Below are 20,128 nucleotides of genomic sequence, written 5' to 3'. Positions count from 1 at the left end.
TATAATTTATTCAAAGCTAGCCATTTTAAAACTCCATTCCAATTATAGAGAAAGACAATTTCCAAATTTGATTTTTTTTTCGGAAAGAGTTCCGTGATATAAGCTGATAATTATATCGCAGACATTTCGTTTAGAGATGGCATGGTTAACAGCTATTAGTTCTTTAATAACAATAATTCTCTTCAAAATAGAACAATGAAACATACATACTGAGGCCCAAATAAATATTTTATATTTTAAGCAATTTTTTTTTTGGAAAACTACGTGTTACTCAGTGTTATTAATGAATCATAGGTATTGCAAATTATTATGAAAATATAAGTGAAGAAATAAATATTAAGTTATTTTTTATTAATTATTTATTGCGACATTTTAATTTGTAGTTTATGAAACAAATATAGATATTGCTATGGCCCTTTTACACCCTTTTAAACAGTTACCTGGACTATAAACAGATATTAGTCTAATAAACAGTTACAACGAACCGTCTCTTAGCATCATCTCGCTCACGTACACATCTCTATTCTACAAGCCGATTTCTGATCTCTAAACAAGTATTTTTGAGATTTTAAATTTAACTGCCACTTTGAAAAGACGAACATTAGTCGTATACCAAGTATATTATAAATAAGTTATCGACATACTTATTATAACGAATGCATTCAGAAAAAATAGAAATACGTCAAAATGGATACCCCTCGTATTTAACAATGGACTCGTCCTAAAACTGTAATTCTGTTGTTGACGTATCCAGGTCCTTTTTAAAAGAATAAATCTCAATTAATTTCGAAGATACATCCTTCAAGAATTCTTTATTACTTGTTTAAACAGCCTTGATTCACTTTTTAAAATTGTAAGGTTCCAGTAATAATGACGCCGAGTAACAAGTTTTTCATGTGGAATCGAAATAAAAAGGAATGGATAATTTAAATAACACTATTCATGAAAAATGCAATAATGATTAATTGTTTGCCGGAACGTGATTTTGAAACTGAATCACCAAGAAAAAAATATTATTGTTGTATGAGCTATTAGTTGACGATGTTTGCTGAAATTGTGTTAACCGCCATAGTGTTTATGTTTATTGGTATATACTGCATCTTAACGAAACTGCAATTTATCACGTGTGACAGTAATGTTTGTTTAAATGGCAAGACTGCTCTAGTTACTGGTGGTAATAAAGGTAATATTTTATTATTTGTGACCATAAATACGAAAATGTCAAAATTAATTTGAAATCTTCAATTTTTCAAATGACGTGTTGATGAAGTATTAGTATATACAGGCTGTACCAAACGTCAAAATTCGTCACTGTGATAAGGAATTATTAGTATATACAGGGTGTATTAAACGACAAAGTTCGGTATATTGGTTAATTTGAGAGTTATCTAAAAATATGATTACTAAAAAATAGTAGATATCTTCAAGTTTGAAATTATTTTGTATACAGGGTATTGTGCAACTTGGTTATAAATACATGATTTTTTTAAATAAAATATAATTAAATGATGACCAAAATTTTATATTAAAAGCTACAAAAAAATTATGAGCAACCCAATTCGGTATAATATACGAGGGTACAGCCGATTTTAGTTAAGTTTGGACGTTACGTTGCCTTGACATTGAAATTTTGGAGTAGTTTTTTTATTATAAATAAAAAACGGCTCGAACGATTTTAATAAAATTTTGCATGTTCAGTTAGTACGATTTAGCGAATAATTTGAGAAAATTTCAAGAAATTTCTGATACCGGAAGTAAATGAAACAAGCACGACTATTATAAAAATGAACGTTTCGTTTGCTTCAAGTCACTATATTTCTAAATATTTTACATAGCTTTACTTCCCGATTGAGGATCATAATAAAAACACGTTAGTTTAGCGTTTTCGAGGTCGTAAATCCATTTATCGATATCCCAACTGTCTGTTTTCCCCAATAATTAGATTCGTTCCCTTTTTTTTTTTGGATTGATTTATGATTTAAACGGAAAATTTTATTTTGGGGGGCTCTTTTTACGAGATGGAGGCTCGATGAACTTTTATTTACATTAGAATTGGAACCGTAGTCTAAAACAGACCGAGGAACGGAACCATTTTCTGTTTAGGTTAGGTTGAGTGAGGTTAGGTCTAGTTAAATTTAGATTAGGTTATTTTAATTGACATACAGCTTGAAAAAAAAGTTATTTGTCTATGAAACGCGATGTTTTTATGATGGAGAGTAACAGCATTTTCGTTTATTTGATTAGCCAACAAATTAAACGGAAGTACGTCGATAAATGGATTCTGCGACTTCGAAAACGCCAAATTAGTTTGTCTTTCTTATAATTCTCTTAGGTTTAGGTTACGAGATAGTATTGCAGTTAGCTTCGAGGGGATGTAAAGTCATTATAGCAGCTAGAGGAGTGTCGGAAGATCTCCGAAAAAAAATTATAAAAGAAACTCGTAATCCGAACGTAATTATGGAATACGTGGATTTTTCGTCGTTCGCGTCGGTGAGAAATTTGGCTGGGAAATTGAAAACAACCGAATCCAAATTAGATATACTGATAAATAACGCGGGGGTTGGTAAATCCTTGAGGACGCCGACCGAAGATGGGCACAATAGAACAATGCAGGTCAATCATTACAGCACCTTCCTACTAACGCATCTACTTGTAGGTAAGACATCAGTTTGTCTATGAAATTTCAATAGATAAGTGCCCTAATTAAATTTGATGTATTAGCGTGGAAAATCGAGAAAAACGTTTCGAAAACAATAGAAAACTAGACAATTCAGAATAAATATGAAGAAGTAATGATGGAAAGTGGCAGGGAAACCGTGGAAAACTTGTAACACCGACGTGGGAAATAGTGGGGTTAGGGGACATCGTCGAGGAAAATTAAGAAAGTTCTTGAAGGCTGTTGCTCTTGGGTTTGGGAGAATATTCAAATAATCTGTAGAAATTTACCTGTTTTTTGTACAATAAATTTTGTTTTTATTTGATTAACCCTCGTATACTGACGTTTCCCCTCTGGTTTTCAAGGAAGGAGTCGATAATAGACCAAAGGATGGAGGGAGTGTTCAAATTATCTGTATAAATGTGCATTGTGTTACTTGTGAAATGAATTTGTTCAAAAAAATGTTTGTTTATGTTGGATTAACCCTCGTATATTGAGGTTTCCGACGAAATGGCAGTATAACCAAAGGGTGCAAAAGGTGTTCACATCATCAGTACAAATTTTGGTGTACCTTGTAAAATAATTTTTATAAAAAAGTTTCGTTTTTATTTGATTAACCCCCGTATATCGAAGTTTTCTCTCGGGTTTTTCAACAAAGGGGTCGAATAATAGACCAAAGGGTGAAAAGGGTGTTCAAATCATCTGTATAAATGTTACTGTTTTTTATAAAATAATTTTTTTTAAAAAAGGTTCTTTTATCTTTGATTCACCCTCGTATATTGAATTTTTCCATCGAGTTTTGAACGGAGAGATGGTCTAATAGACCAAAAAGTTATGAGAGTGTTCAATTAATCTGTTTAAAGGAAACTATTTCTCGTAAAATATTTTTTTTATAAAAAAGTTTCGTTTATCTTTGAATAACCCTCGTATATCGAAGTTTTTCTCGGGTTTTTCAACGAAGGGTTCGAATAATAGACCAAAGGGTAAAAAGGGTGTTCAAATCATCTGTATAAATGTTACTGTTTTTTGTAAAATAATTTTTTTTAAAAAAAGGTTCTTTTATCTTTGATTGACCCTCGTATATTGAATTTTTCCATCGAGTTTTGAACGGAGAGATGGTCTAATAGACCAAAAGGTTATGATGGTGTTTAATTAATCTGTTTAAAGGTAACTATTTCTCGTAAAATATTTTTTTTATAAAAAAGTTTCGTTTATCTTTGAATAACCCCCGTATATCGAAGTTTTCTCTCGGGTTTTTCAACGAAGGAGTCGAATAATAGTCAAAAGGGTAAAAAGGGTGTTCAAATCATCTGTATAAATGTTACTGTTTTTTGTAAAATAATTTTTTTTAAAAAAAAGTTCTTTTATCTTTGATTAACCCTCGTATATTGAATTTTTCTCTCGAGTTTTGAACGAAGAGGTGGTCTAATAGACCAAAAAGTTATGAGAGTGTTCAATTAATCTGTTTAAAGGAAACTATTTTTCGTAAAATATTTTTTTTATAAAAAAGTTTCGTTTATCTTTGATTAACCCTCGTATATCGACGTTTTTTCTCGGGTTTTTCAACGAAGGAGTCGAATAATAGACCAAAGGGTAAAAAGGGTGTTCAAATCATCTGTATAAATGTTACTGTTTTTTATAAAATAATTTTTTTTAAAAAAGGTTCTTTTATCTTTGATTCACCCTCGTATATTGAATTTTTCTCTCGAGTTTTGAACGAAGAGGTGGTCTAATAGACCAAAAGGTTATGATGGTGTTTAATTAATCTGTTTAAAGGTAACTATTTCTCGTAAAATATTTTTTTTATAAAAAAGTTTCGTTTATCTTTGATTAACCCTCGTATATCGAAGTTTTTCTCGGGTTTTTCAACGAAGGGTTCGAATAATAGACCAAAGGGTAAAAAGGGTGTTCAAATCATCTGTATAAATGTTACTGTTTTTTGTAAAATAAATTTTTTTAAAAAAAGGTTCTTTTATCTTTGATTGACCCTCGTATATTGAATTTTTCCATCGAGTTTTGAACGGAGAGGTGGTCTAATAGACCAAAAAGTTATGAGAGTGTTCGATTAATCTGTTTAAAGGAAACTATTTTTCGTAAAATATTTTTTTTATAAAAAAGTTTCGTTTATCTTTGATTAACCCTCGTATATCGAAGTTTTTCTCGGGTTTTTCAACGAAGGGTTCGAATAATAGACCAAAGGGTAAAAAGGGTGTTCAAATCATCTGTATAAATGTTACTGTTTTTTGTAAAATAATTTTTTTTACAATAAAGTTCTTTTATCTTTGATTAACCCTCGTATATTGAATTTTTCTCTCGAGTTTTGAACGGAGAGATGGTCTAATAGACCAAAAAGTTATGAGAGTGTTCAATTAATCTGTTTAAAGGAAACTATTTCTCGTAAAATATTTTTTTTATAAAAAAGTTTCGTTTATCTTTGAATAACCCCCGTATATCGAAGTTTTCTCTCGGGTTTTTCAACGAAGGAGTCGAATAATAGTCAAAAGGGTAAAAAGGGTGTTCAAATCATCTGTATAAATGTTACTGTTTTTTGTAAAATAATTTTTTTTAAAAAAGGTTCTTTTATCTTTGATTCACCCTCGTATATTGAATTTTTCCATCGAGTTTTGAACGGAGAGATGGTCTAATAGACCAAAAAGTTATGAGAGTGTTCAATTAATCTGTTTAAAGGAAACTATTTCTCGTAAAATATTTTTTTTATAAAAAAGTTTCGTTTATCTTTGAATAACCCTCGTATATCGAAGTTTTTCTCGGGTTTTTCAACGAAGGGTTCGAATAATAGACCAAAGGGTAAAAAGGGTGTTCAAATCATCTGTATAAATGTTACTGTTTTTTGTAAAATAATTTTTTTTAAAAAAAGGTTCTTTTATCTTTGATTGACCCTCGTATATTGAATTTTTCCATCGAGTTTTGAACGGAGAGATGGTCTAATAGACCAAAAGGTTATGATGGTGTTTAATTAATCTGTTTAAAGGTAACTATTTCTCGTAAAATATTTTTTTTATAAAAAAGTTTCGTTTATCTTTGAATAACCCCCGTATATCGAAGTTTTCTCTCGGGTTTTTCAACGAAGGAGTCGAATAATAGTCAAAAGGGTAAAAAGGGTGTTCAAATCATCTGTATAAATGTTACTGTTTTTTGTAAAATAATTTTTTTTAAAAAAAAGTTCTTTTATCTTTGATTAACCCTCGTATATTGAATTTTTCTCTCGAGTTTTGAACGAAGAGGTGGTCTAATAGACCAAAAAGTTATGAGAGTGTTCAATTAATCTGTTTAAAGGAAACTATTTTTCGTAAAATATTTTTTTTATAAAAAAGTTTCGTTTATCTTTGATTAACCCTCGTATATCGACGTTTTTTCTCGGGTTTTTCAACGAAGGAGTCGAATAATAGACCAAAGGGTAAAAAGGGTGTTCAAATCATCTGTATAAATGTTACTGTTTTTTATAAAATAATTTTTTTTAAAAAAGGTTCTTTTATCTTTGATTCACCCTCGTATATTGAATTTTTCTCTCGAGTTTTGAACGAAGAGGTGGTCTAATAGACCAAAAGGTTATGATGGTGTTTAATTAATCTGTTTAAAGGTAACTATTTCTCGTAAAATATTTTTTTTATAAAAAAGTTTCGTTTATCTTTGATTAACCCTCGTATATCGAAGTTTTTCTCGGGTTTTTCAACGAAGGGTTCGAATAATAGACCAAAGGGTAAAAAGGGTGTTCAAATCATCTGTATAAATGTTACTGTTTTTTGTAAAATAAATTTTTTTAAAAAAAGGTTCTTTTATCTTTGATTGACCCTCGTATATTGAATTTTTCCATCGAGTTTTGAACGGAGAGGTGGTCTAATAGACCAAAAAGTTATGAGAGTGTTCGATTAATCTGTTTAAAGGAAACTATTTTTCGTAAAATATTTTTTTTATAAAAAAGTTTCGTTTATCTTTGATTAACCCTCGTATATCGAAGTTTTTCTCGGGTTTTTCAACGAAGGGTTCGAATAATAGACCAAAGGGTAAAAAGGGTGTTCAAATCATCTGTATAAATGTTACTGTTTTTTGTAAAATAAATTTTTTTAAAAAAAGGTTCTTTTATCTTTGATTGACCCTCGTATATTGAATTTTTCCATCGAGTTTTGAACGGAGAGGTGGTCTAATAGACCAAAAAGTTATGAGAGTGTTCGATTAATCTGTTTAAAGGAAACTATTTTTCGTAAAATATTTTTTTTATAAAAAAGTTTCGTTTATCTTTGATTAACCCTCGTATATCGAAGTTTTTCTCGGGTTTTTCAACGAAGGGTTCGAATAATAGACCAAAGGGTAAAAAGGGTGTTCAAATCATCTGTATAAATGTTACTGTTTTTTGTAAAATAATTTTTTTTACAATAAAGTTCTTTTATCTTTGATTAACCCTCGTATATTGAATTTTTCTCTCGAGTTTTGAACGGAGAGATGGTCTAATAGACCAAAAAGTTATGAGAGTGTTCAATTAATCTGTTTAAAGGAAACTATTTCTCGTAAAATATTTTTTTTATAAAAAAGTTTCGTTTATCTTTGAATAACCCCCGTATATCGAAGTTTTCTCTCGGGTTTTTCAACGAAGGAGTCGAATAATAGTCAAAAGGGTAAAAAGGGTGTTCAAATCATCTGTATAAATGTTACTGTTTTTTGTAAAATAATTTTTTTTAAAAAAGGTTCTTTTATCTTTGATTCACCCTCGTATATTGAATTTTTCCATCGAGTTTTGAACGGAGAGGTGGTCTAATAGACCAAAAAGTTATGAGAGTGTTCAATTAATCTGTTTAAAGGAAACTATTTTTCGTAAAATATTTTTTTTATAAAAAAGTTTCGTTTATCTTTGATTAACCCTCGTATATCGAAGTTTTTCTCGGGTTTTTCAACGAAGGGTTCGAATAATAGACCAAAGGGTAAAAAGGGTGTTCAAATCATCTGTATAAATGTTACTGTTTTTTGTAAAATAATTTTTTTTAAAAAAAGGTTCTTTTATCTTTGATTGACCCTCGTATATTGAATTTTTCCATCGAGTTTTGAACGGAGAGATGGTCTAATAGACCAAAAGGTTATGATGGTGTTTAATTAATCTGTTTAAAGGAAACTATTTTTCGTAAAATATTTTTTTTATAAAAAAGTTTCGTGTATCTTTGATTAACCCTCGTATATCGAAGTTTTTTTGGATTTAAAATTGAAGGTTCATCTAATAGACCAAAATGAATAAGAGGATGTTTAAGTAATGTTTAAATTATGGTGTTTCGTGTCAAATATATTTTTTTTTTTAATAAAAGATTCGTTTATCTTTAGATTGTCCCTCGTATATTGAATTTTTCTCTCGAGTTTTGAACGGAGGGGTGGTTTAATAACCAAAAGACGAAGAGATTGTTTAAATAATCTGTTGAAAATTAGCTATTTCTTGTAAAATAATTTTCTTTATAAAAAAATTTTTATTTGAGTTTTGTTTATCTCCGATTTCCCCTCGTATATTGAAGTTTTCTCTCGTGTCTAAAATGAATGAATAGTATAATAGACCAAAGGGTGAAGGGGGCGTCACTTTTTTTCAATAAAAATTACCTAAAAGAGTCAATTTGTCAGGCATTGAATCAGACATTTTTTTGCAGACCGAATTTGTTTATTTCCATTTTCAGATCTTTTGAAAAAATCTGAAAACGGAAAAATTCTGTTCACTTCTTCTTTTCTGGCACACGTACACGTATTAACACGAAGAAACGTCAGCCGAAGTGGTATACCAGACGCTCCGCTCGGCAACTTGGATTATTCCAATTCGAAATTCTGCTCGATCATTTCGGCGGAAATTTTCGCGAGCAAACTCAAAAAATGGAATATAAACAGCAACTGTTACCAACCGGGTATAGCGAAAACCGAAATTTTCAAAGAAACCAGAAAGAATCTCGATAATTTATTGGACGCTGTTATTTATTTTTGCACCATGCATTTATTACAAACAATCTTCGGGGTGGTGAGTCCAACTACCGCGGAAATATCATTGAACCAATTCCGTGACGTAGTTTATGTTTTAGAACCCGAAGCTTCCTTCACAAACGGCCGTACAAATTGTTATCGGCGATGAATTCGAACACGTCACCGGGGTATATGTAGGAAAATATTTCAAGGACCTCAAACCGAGAGGGGCTCGAGACGATAAATTATGCGAAGCTATCTGGAAGGCGTCCGAAGCGGCGGTACGATTAAAACCGGAAGAAAAGTTAGGTTAGTTCGGTATTTCACTTGTCAATGTCAGTTGTCAATAAAAAAATTTTGTTTGTTTATATTGAATCATTCGAAAGCCGACCCTGTTCAACAGCCCTACCTCCACGAGGAAATACGAACGATGTCCTTTCGCCCATTTTCTTTTTCTCACTTTTTGTGGGATATAAAGAAAAATGGCGACTTTTAGAGTGCATATGATCCGTTTCCGGTATAAACGTCATTTGTTTTACGTGAATTTTGAGGTAGACGTAACGAGCAACTGAATGAATCGAGAGTGTGGATAACTACTACTCGCTAAGACTCGTGGGATCGATTAAATGAAGAATTAAATATAGTTACTACATTTTTTTTTTCACTTTTTGTGGAGTGCAATAAATAATTTTTGTTTTATTGCATTGTGAAGTTTGAATTTAAAAAAATCAATAATGGCGACTTTCAAGGGTATATAAGAATAAAAAAGGCTTCAATTAAATCCGTTTCCGGTTTAAACGTCATTTGTATCGCGTGCATTTTGCGGTAGACATAACGAGCAACTGAATAAATCGAGAGTGTGGATGAATACCAGTACCAGAATAGTCGATTCCTCTCGCTAATAATTGTGTTGAGGGCTAGGAGGAGGATTTTAATGACTTTTTTGACTTTAGGTTGTTACGAATAAATAAAAAAACATCATTTTGAAGGAAATTTAATGCACTTTTCAAAGTTATTCAACATTGAAGTAAAAAGAACGTGGATGTTTTGACGTAAGTGATTTTAGAGGTTATTCGATGATTATATGTTTAATTTCCGCCATGTTTTTCATGTTATCTGTCAAAATTATCCATATATTTGACAGTTATGTCAACATTTAACAAGAAGTCGGCAGCTTTTTTTACGATCCAAAATTTGGCCTCAAAACCCGAACGTTCTATTTCGTTTGACCGAAGAATTTCAAACATAACCTCAATTTAATTCAGAAAGTAGAGATTTCCTATCTTTATAGCAAAGGAATCAAGAAAATTTGTATTTGAAAATGTTATAATATAAAAATAAAATGATATGATTACAATTTTTCGTTTGCTTTGAGTCCGACTACCTTTTCAGAAACACTCCAAATTCTCCGGCAAAAATCTTTGTTGTCAGCTAATTTGGGTCGCAAATTGGGCAGATACTTCCCATAAAATAGACCAGTAACATTTTTAAATTCATTCGAAACCGCCAGTTTCATAGCTGCCTGTGAAGCTTGTCTAGGAGTCTGAAATTTGAAGCTGAACACAAAACCTAACCTAACTCGAAACACAAATAGTTTGTAAAAAATAATTTTTTATAGTTAATCGAACGAAAACGTGGAAAATAATTTCCAACATAAGAATAAAGAGACTAGCGAGGAAATTTTATCGTTATAATCCAAATTTTTAACTACGAGGTAGATTCAGAAAGTAATTTTCCCATTAGATGTTTTCCAGAAATTTTTGTATTGATTATATTAAAATATAGCTGCATCATAACTGTACGTTTCCCCAATAAATATATATATAGAAGTGATTTTTTTTAAACCTTACAGTTGTGGGATTGTGGCAATCAAACACCAAAATGTACTCGTTTTAATACTCTCGAATATTGGAAAGTATCAAAAAGAGTAAATTTTGGAGTTTGATTGCCACTGTCCCACAACTAAATCTTACACAAACTAGTTGGGAAACTCACTTTTCGGATATACCTCGTATATTTATTTACGCGATTATAGAATCAGATCGTCTTATCATTAAATGGGAGTCTGCAGGTTGATTTTTAACACCGAAATGTGACATTTTTATAGTTATAGTTTCATAGTTACTGTTATTTACTTATTTACAAAAAAAACCAATCAATCTACGTTAAAATATAAAAGAAATTTTGAAAAAACGTTCCACGAGGTATACTAAAAGCTTTAGTTGTCATTTCTGTCAGCTGTCACTGAATAACATGACGTTAATTATCCGAATATGACAATTCGATTGACATTTACATTTCTGTCAGCTGTCACTGGATAACATGACGTTAATTATCCGAATATGACAGTTCGATTGACATTTACATTTCTGTCAGCTGTCACTGAATAATATGAAGTTAATTATCCAAATATGACATTTTTTTATTAATTGACATTTACTTTCCTTTCAACTGTCACTCAATAACAAGACTTTAGTTATGCAAATATGACAGTTCGATTGTCAATCACATTTCTATCAGTTGTCATTGAGTAACGTAACATTAATTATCCGAATTAAACATTTTTTGATCAATGGACATTTACATTTGTGTCAACTGTCATTAAATAAAAAGACTTTGACTATCTGAATATGACAGTTGGTTTGTTTCTGTCAGCTGTCACTCAATAACATGACGTTTATTACCCTGATAAGACATGTTTTTTTAAGTTGATTATCCTAATATGACATTTTTTTGACGTTTATTAACAATAAAAAACCGATTTGAGGCATCCCCAATAATATAAAAAAATGTTTACTCACCACTCCGACGAAAACTTTGAGAAACATAATATGCCAATACGCCCACCAATCCGTGAAGCTGAAAGTGTTCACGTTCCGTAACGTATTTTCGAAAAATGTCGTTTTGGCAACGCCGGGATGGTAAGTATTACAAGAAATGTTGTATTTCTTCAATTTTTCCGCGAATATGTCCGAAGAAACGACCGTGCAAAACTTTGCACAAGAATAATCGTTCATTCGATATTTTGATAATTTGATGTTATCGTTGGTGACGGAATCGGGTGTCATTACGTGTAAAAAACTTGCCGACGAAGTAGTAAAAACTATTCTAGCATCAGAAGAATTCTTTAAAAGATCTAAAAAACATAATTTTGAATCTAGTATTTGAACGATTGTATACGAGGGCGGTTTGACAATTCAGAAGTGGACAGCACTATGGTGATTATATGGTTAGTTTCCGCCATGTTTTCTAATGTCAACTGTCAAAATTCCACATTAATCTGATATATAGATTAATTTGAGCACCGATATAAGAATTCAATGAAAAGTTACATAAACATTATATTGAAAGTAATCTGTCTGATGGAATTATTTTTATATAGTTTTCTGCTCTTAAAGGTGCCCATAGACTATCAAACCACCCTCGTATTTGCAATTTTTTTTAACTATGAATCAATATGGAAACGTATCAATCTCTATATTTAGATCCCTACAAAAAATTCCATAATACACAATGCCACCACACTTAAAAAATATTTCGATACTAGAAATGTAGCCCCCAATGTATAAAATTTATGAGAATATAATGAATAAAATAAATATTTTTACCTATCAGTAAATGTGTTAATAAGAAAGGGCTGTAGTGATTAATTTGCATGGTCAAATTCAAACCATCTTCACTTGGACGTTCCGGTGCTTTACCAATACCAACATTGTTCATTAATATATCCAATTTATCCTCGGTAATTTTCAATTTTTCAACGAAATTCCTTATAGATTGGAATGAACCAAAATCTACATATTCCAATTTGATATTCGGATTATGAGTTTCATTGATAATTGATGTTTTAATTTCTTCTTTGACTATTTTATCAGCTATTATCACTTTACAACCTCTTGAGGCTAGTTGTAATACTAGTTCATAACCAATACCTAAAAAAGATTGTAAATTACTATAAAATAATGTAATCTAAAATCCTACATCTATATTCTGTAGCTATGTTTTTTTTATGAAAGATTAAATGAATGTTTAAGAAATATTCAATGAATTGACTTAATAATTAATTATTTACAATATTTTCTTCACTTAACTCTTTTATTTGCAGCCTTTAGGTACTTAACCAATTGAATACTTCTCAAACTAAAAATACTTACTTAAAACGGATGTATCTTTTGTTCCTGATTTTGTATTTTTATTGAAAAAGCTCACTTTATGCAGAATAATGGATTAAAATAACCAAAATTTCCACGTAAAAATATATATTTCTTATACAAATACATAGTTGTTATTTAACACTTGAAACATATAATATATTTATGATTAATTTTACTTAAAGGTATATTTCCACTAAATTTTCTTTTAATTTTGAAAAAATATCCCACGATAAACAATTACTGCGTTCGACTATGTACATCTGATAACTCTGACTGTACGGTATCGTTCGGCAATCCACTTTATTTCGATGTCAGTGCTGTTCGCGTTAGGCTATATAAATTTTTGAACACTCAAACTGAGATCTCTTTGCTCTGAGTCTTAAAAGAGAGTTCTTAGATTTCTTTTGACTTTTGATGTTTCAATGATTATGCAAAATTTGTATAGCCGAACGCGAACCAAACAGTGAGATCGAAATAAAGAGCATTGCCGAACGATACCGACCAGTCCGAGATACCCCGATGTACATAGTAACGCAGTAAATGTCTGTCAACTATGATGTCAACTCAAATAATCTCGGGTCGTTATCAAATTTTAATTTAGTTTCATGTAAACAACAATTAGAGCGTTTTTTTAAGTATTGGATGAAAGTGCAATCAACATTTCATATAACGAAGACGAGTGCTAATTTTTTAATAAAATGCTTAATTAAATTGCATGTAATTACGTATTCATTACTTGATATACTAATTTGTACAGAAAATGAATTTCTTAAATAATAATTTTCGTTAAATCTGACCAAAATTATTTCGTTTAATAATACAGATTTATCAATAAATTTATTAACGATGTAAAACACGAATTTTTGAAATGGAACAATGTTCAAATTTCATTTTTAATGAGTATTATTAAACTGACGTCATGTTGCCAGCTCTCAGTCAACCGTAACGTTGAGTTTGCAAGCTGTAAACATGCATTTAATTCTTAATCACTCATTCAGTAATCGGAAAAATTAATTTCATTGTTAACAAAAAAGTCTTAGTTTCCAGTTATATGAAAAGAGTACATAATTATTCAAGATGGACTTTATTTCAAGAAAAACTAAACGCTTTAGCTCTTTTATGCCCTATAATCAGACCAAATGAACGAGATTTCATACGACGATTCAATTAACGAAATTCGTGAATTCAAAGGCCAACAAAAGTATATGTAATTGTGAACTAAGGTATGAACTTTCAGAGGTCAGTAGAGCCGGCAAAAAATGAAAAGCCTAGAGGCTGCAAATCTGTAAATCCATTACTGACTGGTCTCTATAGTTTTTTTGTGATTATAGACGTTTACACAGTTATGTAAATAAGTTCTAAATGTTTCATTCAATTCACCCACCCACTCTAAAACCAACAAGCTATTTGTATGTTGTAAAGCCAAAAACTACAATTATCAAAAACGCCGTTCATAAGAACTAGTCATAGATAATGATAAAATTAAAATTTCTCTTACCAGAACTTCCCCCTGTCACCAAGGCCGTTTTTCCCACTAAACATACTTTACTGTCACAATATACATAACCGAATTTGAAAAATATTATCAGATAAGCTAGAACAGCTATTAATAATATTAATAATATCATTACCAGAGTAGACATAGTTGCAACGAACAGATTTTATCGAAAACTACTTTGTGGAAACATCTCGTTTGATTAAAATTCAATGGTTAAGGTTATCAACAATATAACCAAAGTTCAATCCAGCAGCGATACATATTGAATTGTTTCTCATTAGGTAGTTAAAAAACAAGTAGTTTGTGTTTGTTTTAAACTGCACTATTTTTAAATGTTTAGTATATAGAAAGATTAAATGGAATATTAACTCGACCATCTTAGATTGGTACGAGGTGCATGGATGAAGATGGAAAACTGTTTTTAGCGCGCTTTATTCAACTCACTGTTTGTTTATATGGTACAAACTTTATACTAATTTCCCACTAATATTCCGGCTAGATATTTTCCATGATTACTGCTGATTTACAATACACTAATCAATTAAAAAATCCATTAAATTAAAATTTAATTTACAATTAATTTAATTAAGTATATTGTTCGCTTAGTACTCCGTCCGTCTCATTTGAATGACATTTCCCAATAAAATACGTGGAAAATCATTTTTACTACTTTAAAATGTTTTTCTATTTTCTAAACTTACGTTAATGTGTGGTCTAAGCCAAATCTTCAAGTATTACGCAACAATGTACATATGCTAAATTTGAATTTTCTTATTTCTATTTTCAGATACTTGAGAAACAGTCTTATATTTTTCAAGGTCATAGATTTTTAAAAGTAAAAAATGATGAACGTATATTTATTTTTGGTTTTTTTTATTCTTCTTTCAACGATCCAAACATTACAATTCAACGTTTATCAAGATCAAGTTGTCGGTTGAAGGTTAAATACTAAACAACAAACATTTAAAACTTGAAATTGTTCCACAAAATTCGAAATAAAATTTACGGAAATCAACAATCATTTCTCTTAATATTATTCATTATTAAGGTATGAGTTACACGCAAAGTTAAATATCGTTCATTTAAAAATAACTACACGTTTCAGAGTTATACCAATCGCGTATACAGGGCGGGCACGTTTCACAGTTATACCAATCGCGCGCGTATACAGGGCGGGTCTTTGTTAACGTCCAACCTGTAAATTGCAGTAAACACACTTTTGCTATGATGTTTTTGAAGTTAGAAATTATTTAACGTTCTTTATATGTCTGAACACGCACTATGACAGGGTTTACCAATATTTTGTGTGTCATGCCGCAAACACGCCCCTCTAAAATTCTTATGCCTCCCTATGTAAGGGGTATTTACGAGTCGCCTCAGTTTAACTTCTTTATAAATTGAAGTTCTTTGATTCATTTGCGTTGTATAGCGAGATTTTAAAGCATCCGGGGGTCAACGCGGAGCCTAACCTAACCTAACTATTAAAATAATGAATAACGTGGATAGTTTTTATATTTATTAACTTCTATATAAGAAAATGTTCAAAGACACTATCATTTGTCTAAAAAGTGCTCTGGCCATCACTTCTGACGTTCTTCGTTACTTGCTTCGTTCATCTCGTTCACCCTCCTAGCTGTCACGTATTGTTAGTTTGTTTTTCTCGCGCACAGGACAGAGAACATAGACAATGATGAATAGAGTTGCTTCAATAAGTATCTGAGAATCAATACTAACCTAATCTAACCTAACCTAACCTCTTCCAATTGGGCATCAAAATCTAACATTGTATTGAACTCGTGTTGAGTCCATTCTGGAATTGCCCCCCTGTAGCGTTTGATGTCGCGTCTAAACCAGAGCCCTTTTTATATTTTATTTTATATTTATATCTCATTTTAATGTAAAAAATCCGTGGGGTACTTTCTAAGATAATTTTATAACGATTTGAATTGATCTAAGTTCCTATTGAGATGAAATTCTTTTAATAATCAATCTAACCTCATTTTTTCAACTTTTTCCAAACTTACTGAAATTTTTGAACATTTTTACCATACTATAACGACTGTACCAACTACCAACCCATTGCCATATCGTTAAACGTGAGCACAATCATTTTTAAGACAGCATTAAACAGGATTTGAATCGGCGCATTCAAGATGATTTCGGCTTTGTTTTACGTTACAGTGTTTTTGATTTTTCTAATTTGTATTTGTGTTAGAATTTATGCAAAGTGGCATTGTGTTTGGTGTAGAAGCAATGTTTGTTTAAACGGAAAAACCGCTCTAGTTACAGGGGGTAGTTTAGGTAAATAAATATTTATTTTTTTGTATTTATTAATCCCTTGGTATATCTACGAAAAGAATTTTATACAATGTTTCTCTTTATCTACATTTAAAATTATTTTTCACGGTTCAAAGAACCAATTAAACGTGTTTTGAGGCTACTATTTTGAAAATATTTTTATCCAAAATGGCGAATTAAGTAAACTTATTTACCTGATAAAATTATTATTATTAACATATTTTAACAACAAGAAATATTTACTAAATTTGGGGTTAGAAAATGATTAGTTGTCTCAAAAACCACTTTTGTTTCAAAATATCTCAAAAATTAGAGGAAATATGACAAAAAGTTTCAATAAAAAAATGTGGGGATTAAAATTTCGTCGTAATTGTAATAGAAACCGAGATATTTTCAAAAAACTATTAAAATCTATGTATACGTGTGACATTTATTACCACAAAGATTTAACAGTAGTTCCCACCTTTGGTAAATATCTACGGTTAGTTATTTAAGGTGCAACTTCATCTAAGAAGTAATATCGCGTTTGTAGTGTAAATACGGCATCTTTGGAATGCTTTTTTTGCCCTTGAATATATAAAAAAAACTAATACCTACACTTTTGTTGAACTTTCTTTATCCATTTTTATCCTCTGTCGACTTTGTTATACTCAAATATGCAGATCTCTTCTATGTTGATTACCTCATCCAGCTCTATGAATGCTGTTTTTTTGTTGATACCGAACTCATAAAAACCGCGCGAATGTTCAGGCGCCGATCACGTGCGATCAACGAACATAAACAGTCGACTCGACATTCTCATCGAGACTACGTATTTACGCCCAAATTAAACCGATTAGTCTATTCAAACACGTGTATTTTTGATATTTACGTATTATTCTAGGATTTCTTTGCATTTAAATATTGAATCACAACAGTATATAGGTTTGAACGAAAACTTTAAGCGAGTTCCATTTTCTAGTCAGTTAGTTGTACACGAATTGACGCAGCGTTGCCAATTTGTCGATTGTTATTAAATTTTTTGTTTTAGGAATAGGGTATCACATAGTCGTTAATCTAGCCTCGAGGGGATGTAAAGTAATAATTGCTGATAAAATAATTGACCAAGAAATAAAAAAGCGAATGATAAAAGAAACTAAAAATGTTAATATTCATTTTGAGCACATAGATTTGGCTTCATTTAAATCTGTCAGAGATTTCGCAGAAAAACTTAAAACCAAAGAAGATAAAATCGATATTTTGATTCATAACGCTGGAATTGGTAAAGCTTTCGGTTGTTTGTCTGAGGATGGTTTGAATAAACCTATGCAAGTGAATTATTACAGTCCATTTCTATTGACGCATTTACTCGTAGGTAAGTTTTTTACTATATACAGGGTGATTCATTGGTATGTATACGAATAAAAAGTGACATTTTTATATGTTAAGGTGATTATTTCATGCGATTTATTATATTTTTCTAGATCTAATGAAGAAATCTTCAGCGGCTAGATTGATTTTCACTAGCTCGGGATTCAGTTTTTTCAATAATATAAATATGCATAGCAAAAATGAACACGAAGTCGATTTAGGGACGTCTCAATTGGATTACCACACCTCCAAGTTCTGTTTAATTCCAGCTGCCGATATTTTCGCTGAAAAATTACGGAAATACAACATAACCTCAAATTCTTATCATCCGGGAGTAGTAAAAACCAGAATGATTGATCAGTTTAGGGGAGAACGTATGGGTGTTATAGAGCATATCGTCGGGATATTTTTGAAATTTGACGCAATGTTAGTAGGAAAAGTAAGTTTTTATTTATTATTATTGACTTCTCCTCGTATTCACATAACACCGCCATCTTGTATCACTTGTTACCTCTCGTTAAACATAATCTATTTTTGATTACTTTCTTACTATTTACCTCTCCTCGTATATACGTGACGCGGCCATCTTGTTTAACTTCGAATCCAAAGCATTTCAACTTTCGTTAAATATAACCTATTTCGTTTTTTTTATTATTGACTTCTCCTCGTATGTCGTGATACCGCCATCTTGCTTAACTTTAAATTTGAAGCATTTCATATTTCGCTAAATATAACCTATTTCGGTTATCTTTCTTACTATTGACTTCTCCTCGTATAATAATAATACATACGTGGCGCCGCCATCTTGTTTAACTTTAAATCCCAAGCTTTTTACCTCTCCTTGAATATAATCAACTTCAGTATCAGAATGTTTTTGTAAATTTTCTTTAAACAACTTTTTAAAGTTCGTTGATTTCTTTATGGTAGTTTTTTAAAAATAGAATCAATACCACCTTCTTTTGTCTCTGGTATGTGTAAATAAACTTCCTGCCACTAAGGATAACCCGTTTATAATTTTTTATCGATTGTTACTGCCATATTTTCCTTTTTGTTTGTCCTTAATATAACTTGTTTTAATAGGCACTAAATATTTTTACGTCTGTGGTATATTCCTAAATTTTATTTATCATTCTAAATCGTTTCCTTTTTTTTAAATATGAAATAAAAGTTTCTGTTCCACCCTTCACTTATCTATTTTTAGATATATTTGTTTTTATTTAAACAAAAAAAAATGTTACAATCTCGTTCAAAAAAGCATCGTCTCGTCAAACAAAAAAAGACAAAATGGCAACACTGTATATTATCAGTGGCGTACTTATAATTGGTGCCCATCTAAATTCTATTCGTAATACTAACACGTACAATCAATCTACAGATTTATATCTACAGCTAGTTTTACAAAAGACAAGTTTAGCTAATATATTTCCATAGAGTTAATATTAATGATAGAGGGAGCAAGATATGGATGCCATTGCGTAAAAGAACGAGAATAAAAAGTTATGATTTTAATGGCAAGTAAAAAGAAACAGAGAATGGTAAACCGGAACTCTTTCATGTATAAGGTTGGCATTACTGCATGCGGTTTTTTGTACCGATTGTAGCTGGCGATAAAAATGATTGTTATTTAAAAAAATTTAAACGTCAAATTCAGCTGATAATTTTAATTGTTCTTTTGTTTTCTTATTTTAAACATCCATTTTTTAAAGATGAAAGTAATCATGGTTTCTAGACACCTGAAGAAGGCGCTCAAACCGCTCTATATTTGGCGTGTTCTAACGAAGTAGAAGGTATAACTGGAAAATTTTTCGGAGAAGCAACGCCAAGGTTCAAACCTTTGGCAGCTTACAATCAAAAACTTTGTAAGGCTCTATGGTATCATTCCGAAAAAGTAGTTGGACTTACAACAGAAGAAAAATTACCGTAGAGGGATAAAAAAATTGAATACGAGTAATAACTATAACATTTTTTTAAGTAACTCATACATTATAAGTATTTTAAGATGATATTAATTTTACTAACATTAAAAATAATAAAGAATTTTTTTTTATTAGCTTTTTTTATTATTTCATGTCACTCCACCTCGTATAATCAAATTTGACGTCATAAAACTACATTTCCTCTTGATCATTTTCATAATAATTACATTTATTGGTATTTCAAAATAATTTTAGTTGTGGTACGTGAATAATTATACATAATGGACAAAGTACGGCACTGTAGAAAATGTCG

At 30.7% G+C, this 20,128-nt stretch overlaps 2 protein-coding genes across 2 annotated transcripts; one reads left to right on the top strand and one right to left on the bottom strand.

Annotated features, from left to right (window-relative positions):
* Positions 1-125: 125 nt before the first annotated feature.
* Positions 126-19,910, top strand: LOC130445122 (uncharacterized). Its single transcript, XM_056780637.1, has 9 exons — positions 126-1,183; positions 2,333-2,656; positions 8,326-8,657; positions 8,719-8,908; positions 13,199-13,281; positions 16,405-16,552; positions 17,580-17,903; positions 18,013-18,338; positions 19,629-19,910. The coding sequence occupies exons 1-9, from the start codon at positions 1,042-1,044 to the stop codon at positions 19,821-19,823; spliced, it is 2,064 nt and encodes a 687-aa protein (XP_056636615.1). The 5' UTR covers positions 126-1,041; the 3' UTR covers positions 19,824-19,910.
* LOC130446033 (retinol dehydrogenase 13-like) lies at positions 9,578-14,811 on the bottom strand. The gene is made up of 4 exons (XM_056782013.1): positions 14,252-14,811; positions 12,208-12,531; positions 11,401-11,735; positions 9,578-10,142 (listed from the first exon to the last, which is right to left on the bottom strand). Exons 1-4 carry the CDS (start codon positions 14,394-14,396, stop codon positions 9,951-9,953), a joined length of 996 nt encoding a protein of 331 aa, XP_056637991.1. The 5' UTR covers positions 14,397-14,811; the 3' UTR covers positions 9,578-9,950.
* Positions 19,911-20,128: the final 218 nt, after the last annotated feature.

Source organism: Diorhabda sublineata, chromosome 6 (assembly GCF_026230105.1).
Source record: "Diorhabda sublineata isolate icDioSubl1.1 chromosome 6, icDioSubl1.1, whole genome shotgun sequence".
Taxonomy (NCBI): domain Eukaryota; kingdom Metazoa; phylum Arthropoda; class Insecta; order Coleoptera; family Chrysomelidae; genus Diorhabda; species Diorhabda sublineata.
Note: the sequence above shows the minus strand (reverse complement) of the source record. Positions and strands in the feature narration are given on the sequence as shown.

Bases quoted from the DNA above. Each gene is read 5' to 3' on its own strand.
- LOC130445122 (XM_056780637.1), top strand. From the start codon at position 1,042: ATGTTTGCTGAAATTGTGTTAACCGCCATAGTGTTTATGTTTATTGGT. The intron at 13,282-16,404 runs GTAACGCAGTAA...GGCGCATTCAAG, and splicing joins GAGATACCCCGATGTACATA to ATGATTTCGGCTTTGTTTTA. The intron at 18,339-19,628 runs GTAAGTTTTTAT...CATGGTTTCTAG, and splicing joins ACGCAATGTTAGTAGGAAAA to ACACCTGAAGAAGGCGCTCA.
- LOC130446033 (XM_056782013.1), bottom strand. From the start codon at position 14,396: ATGTCTACTCTGGTAATGATATTATTAATATTATTAATAGCTGTTCTA. The intron at 12,532-14,251 runs GTAAGAGAAATT...AATCTTTTTTAG, and splicing joins GGTGACAGGGGGAAGTTCTG to GTATTGGTTATGAACTAGTA. The intron at 10,143-11,400 runs GTGAGTAAACAT...TTCAAATTTCAG, and splicing joins TCAAAGTTTTCGTCGGAGTG to ACTCCTAGACAAGCTTCACA.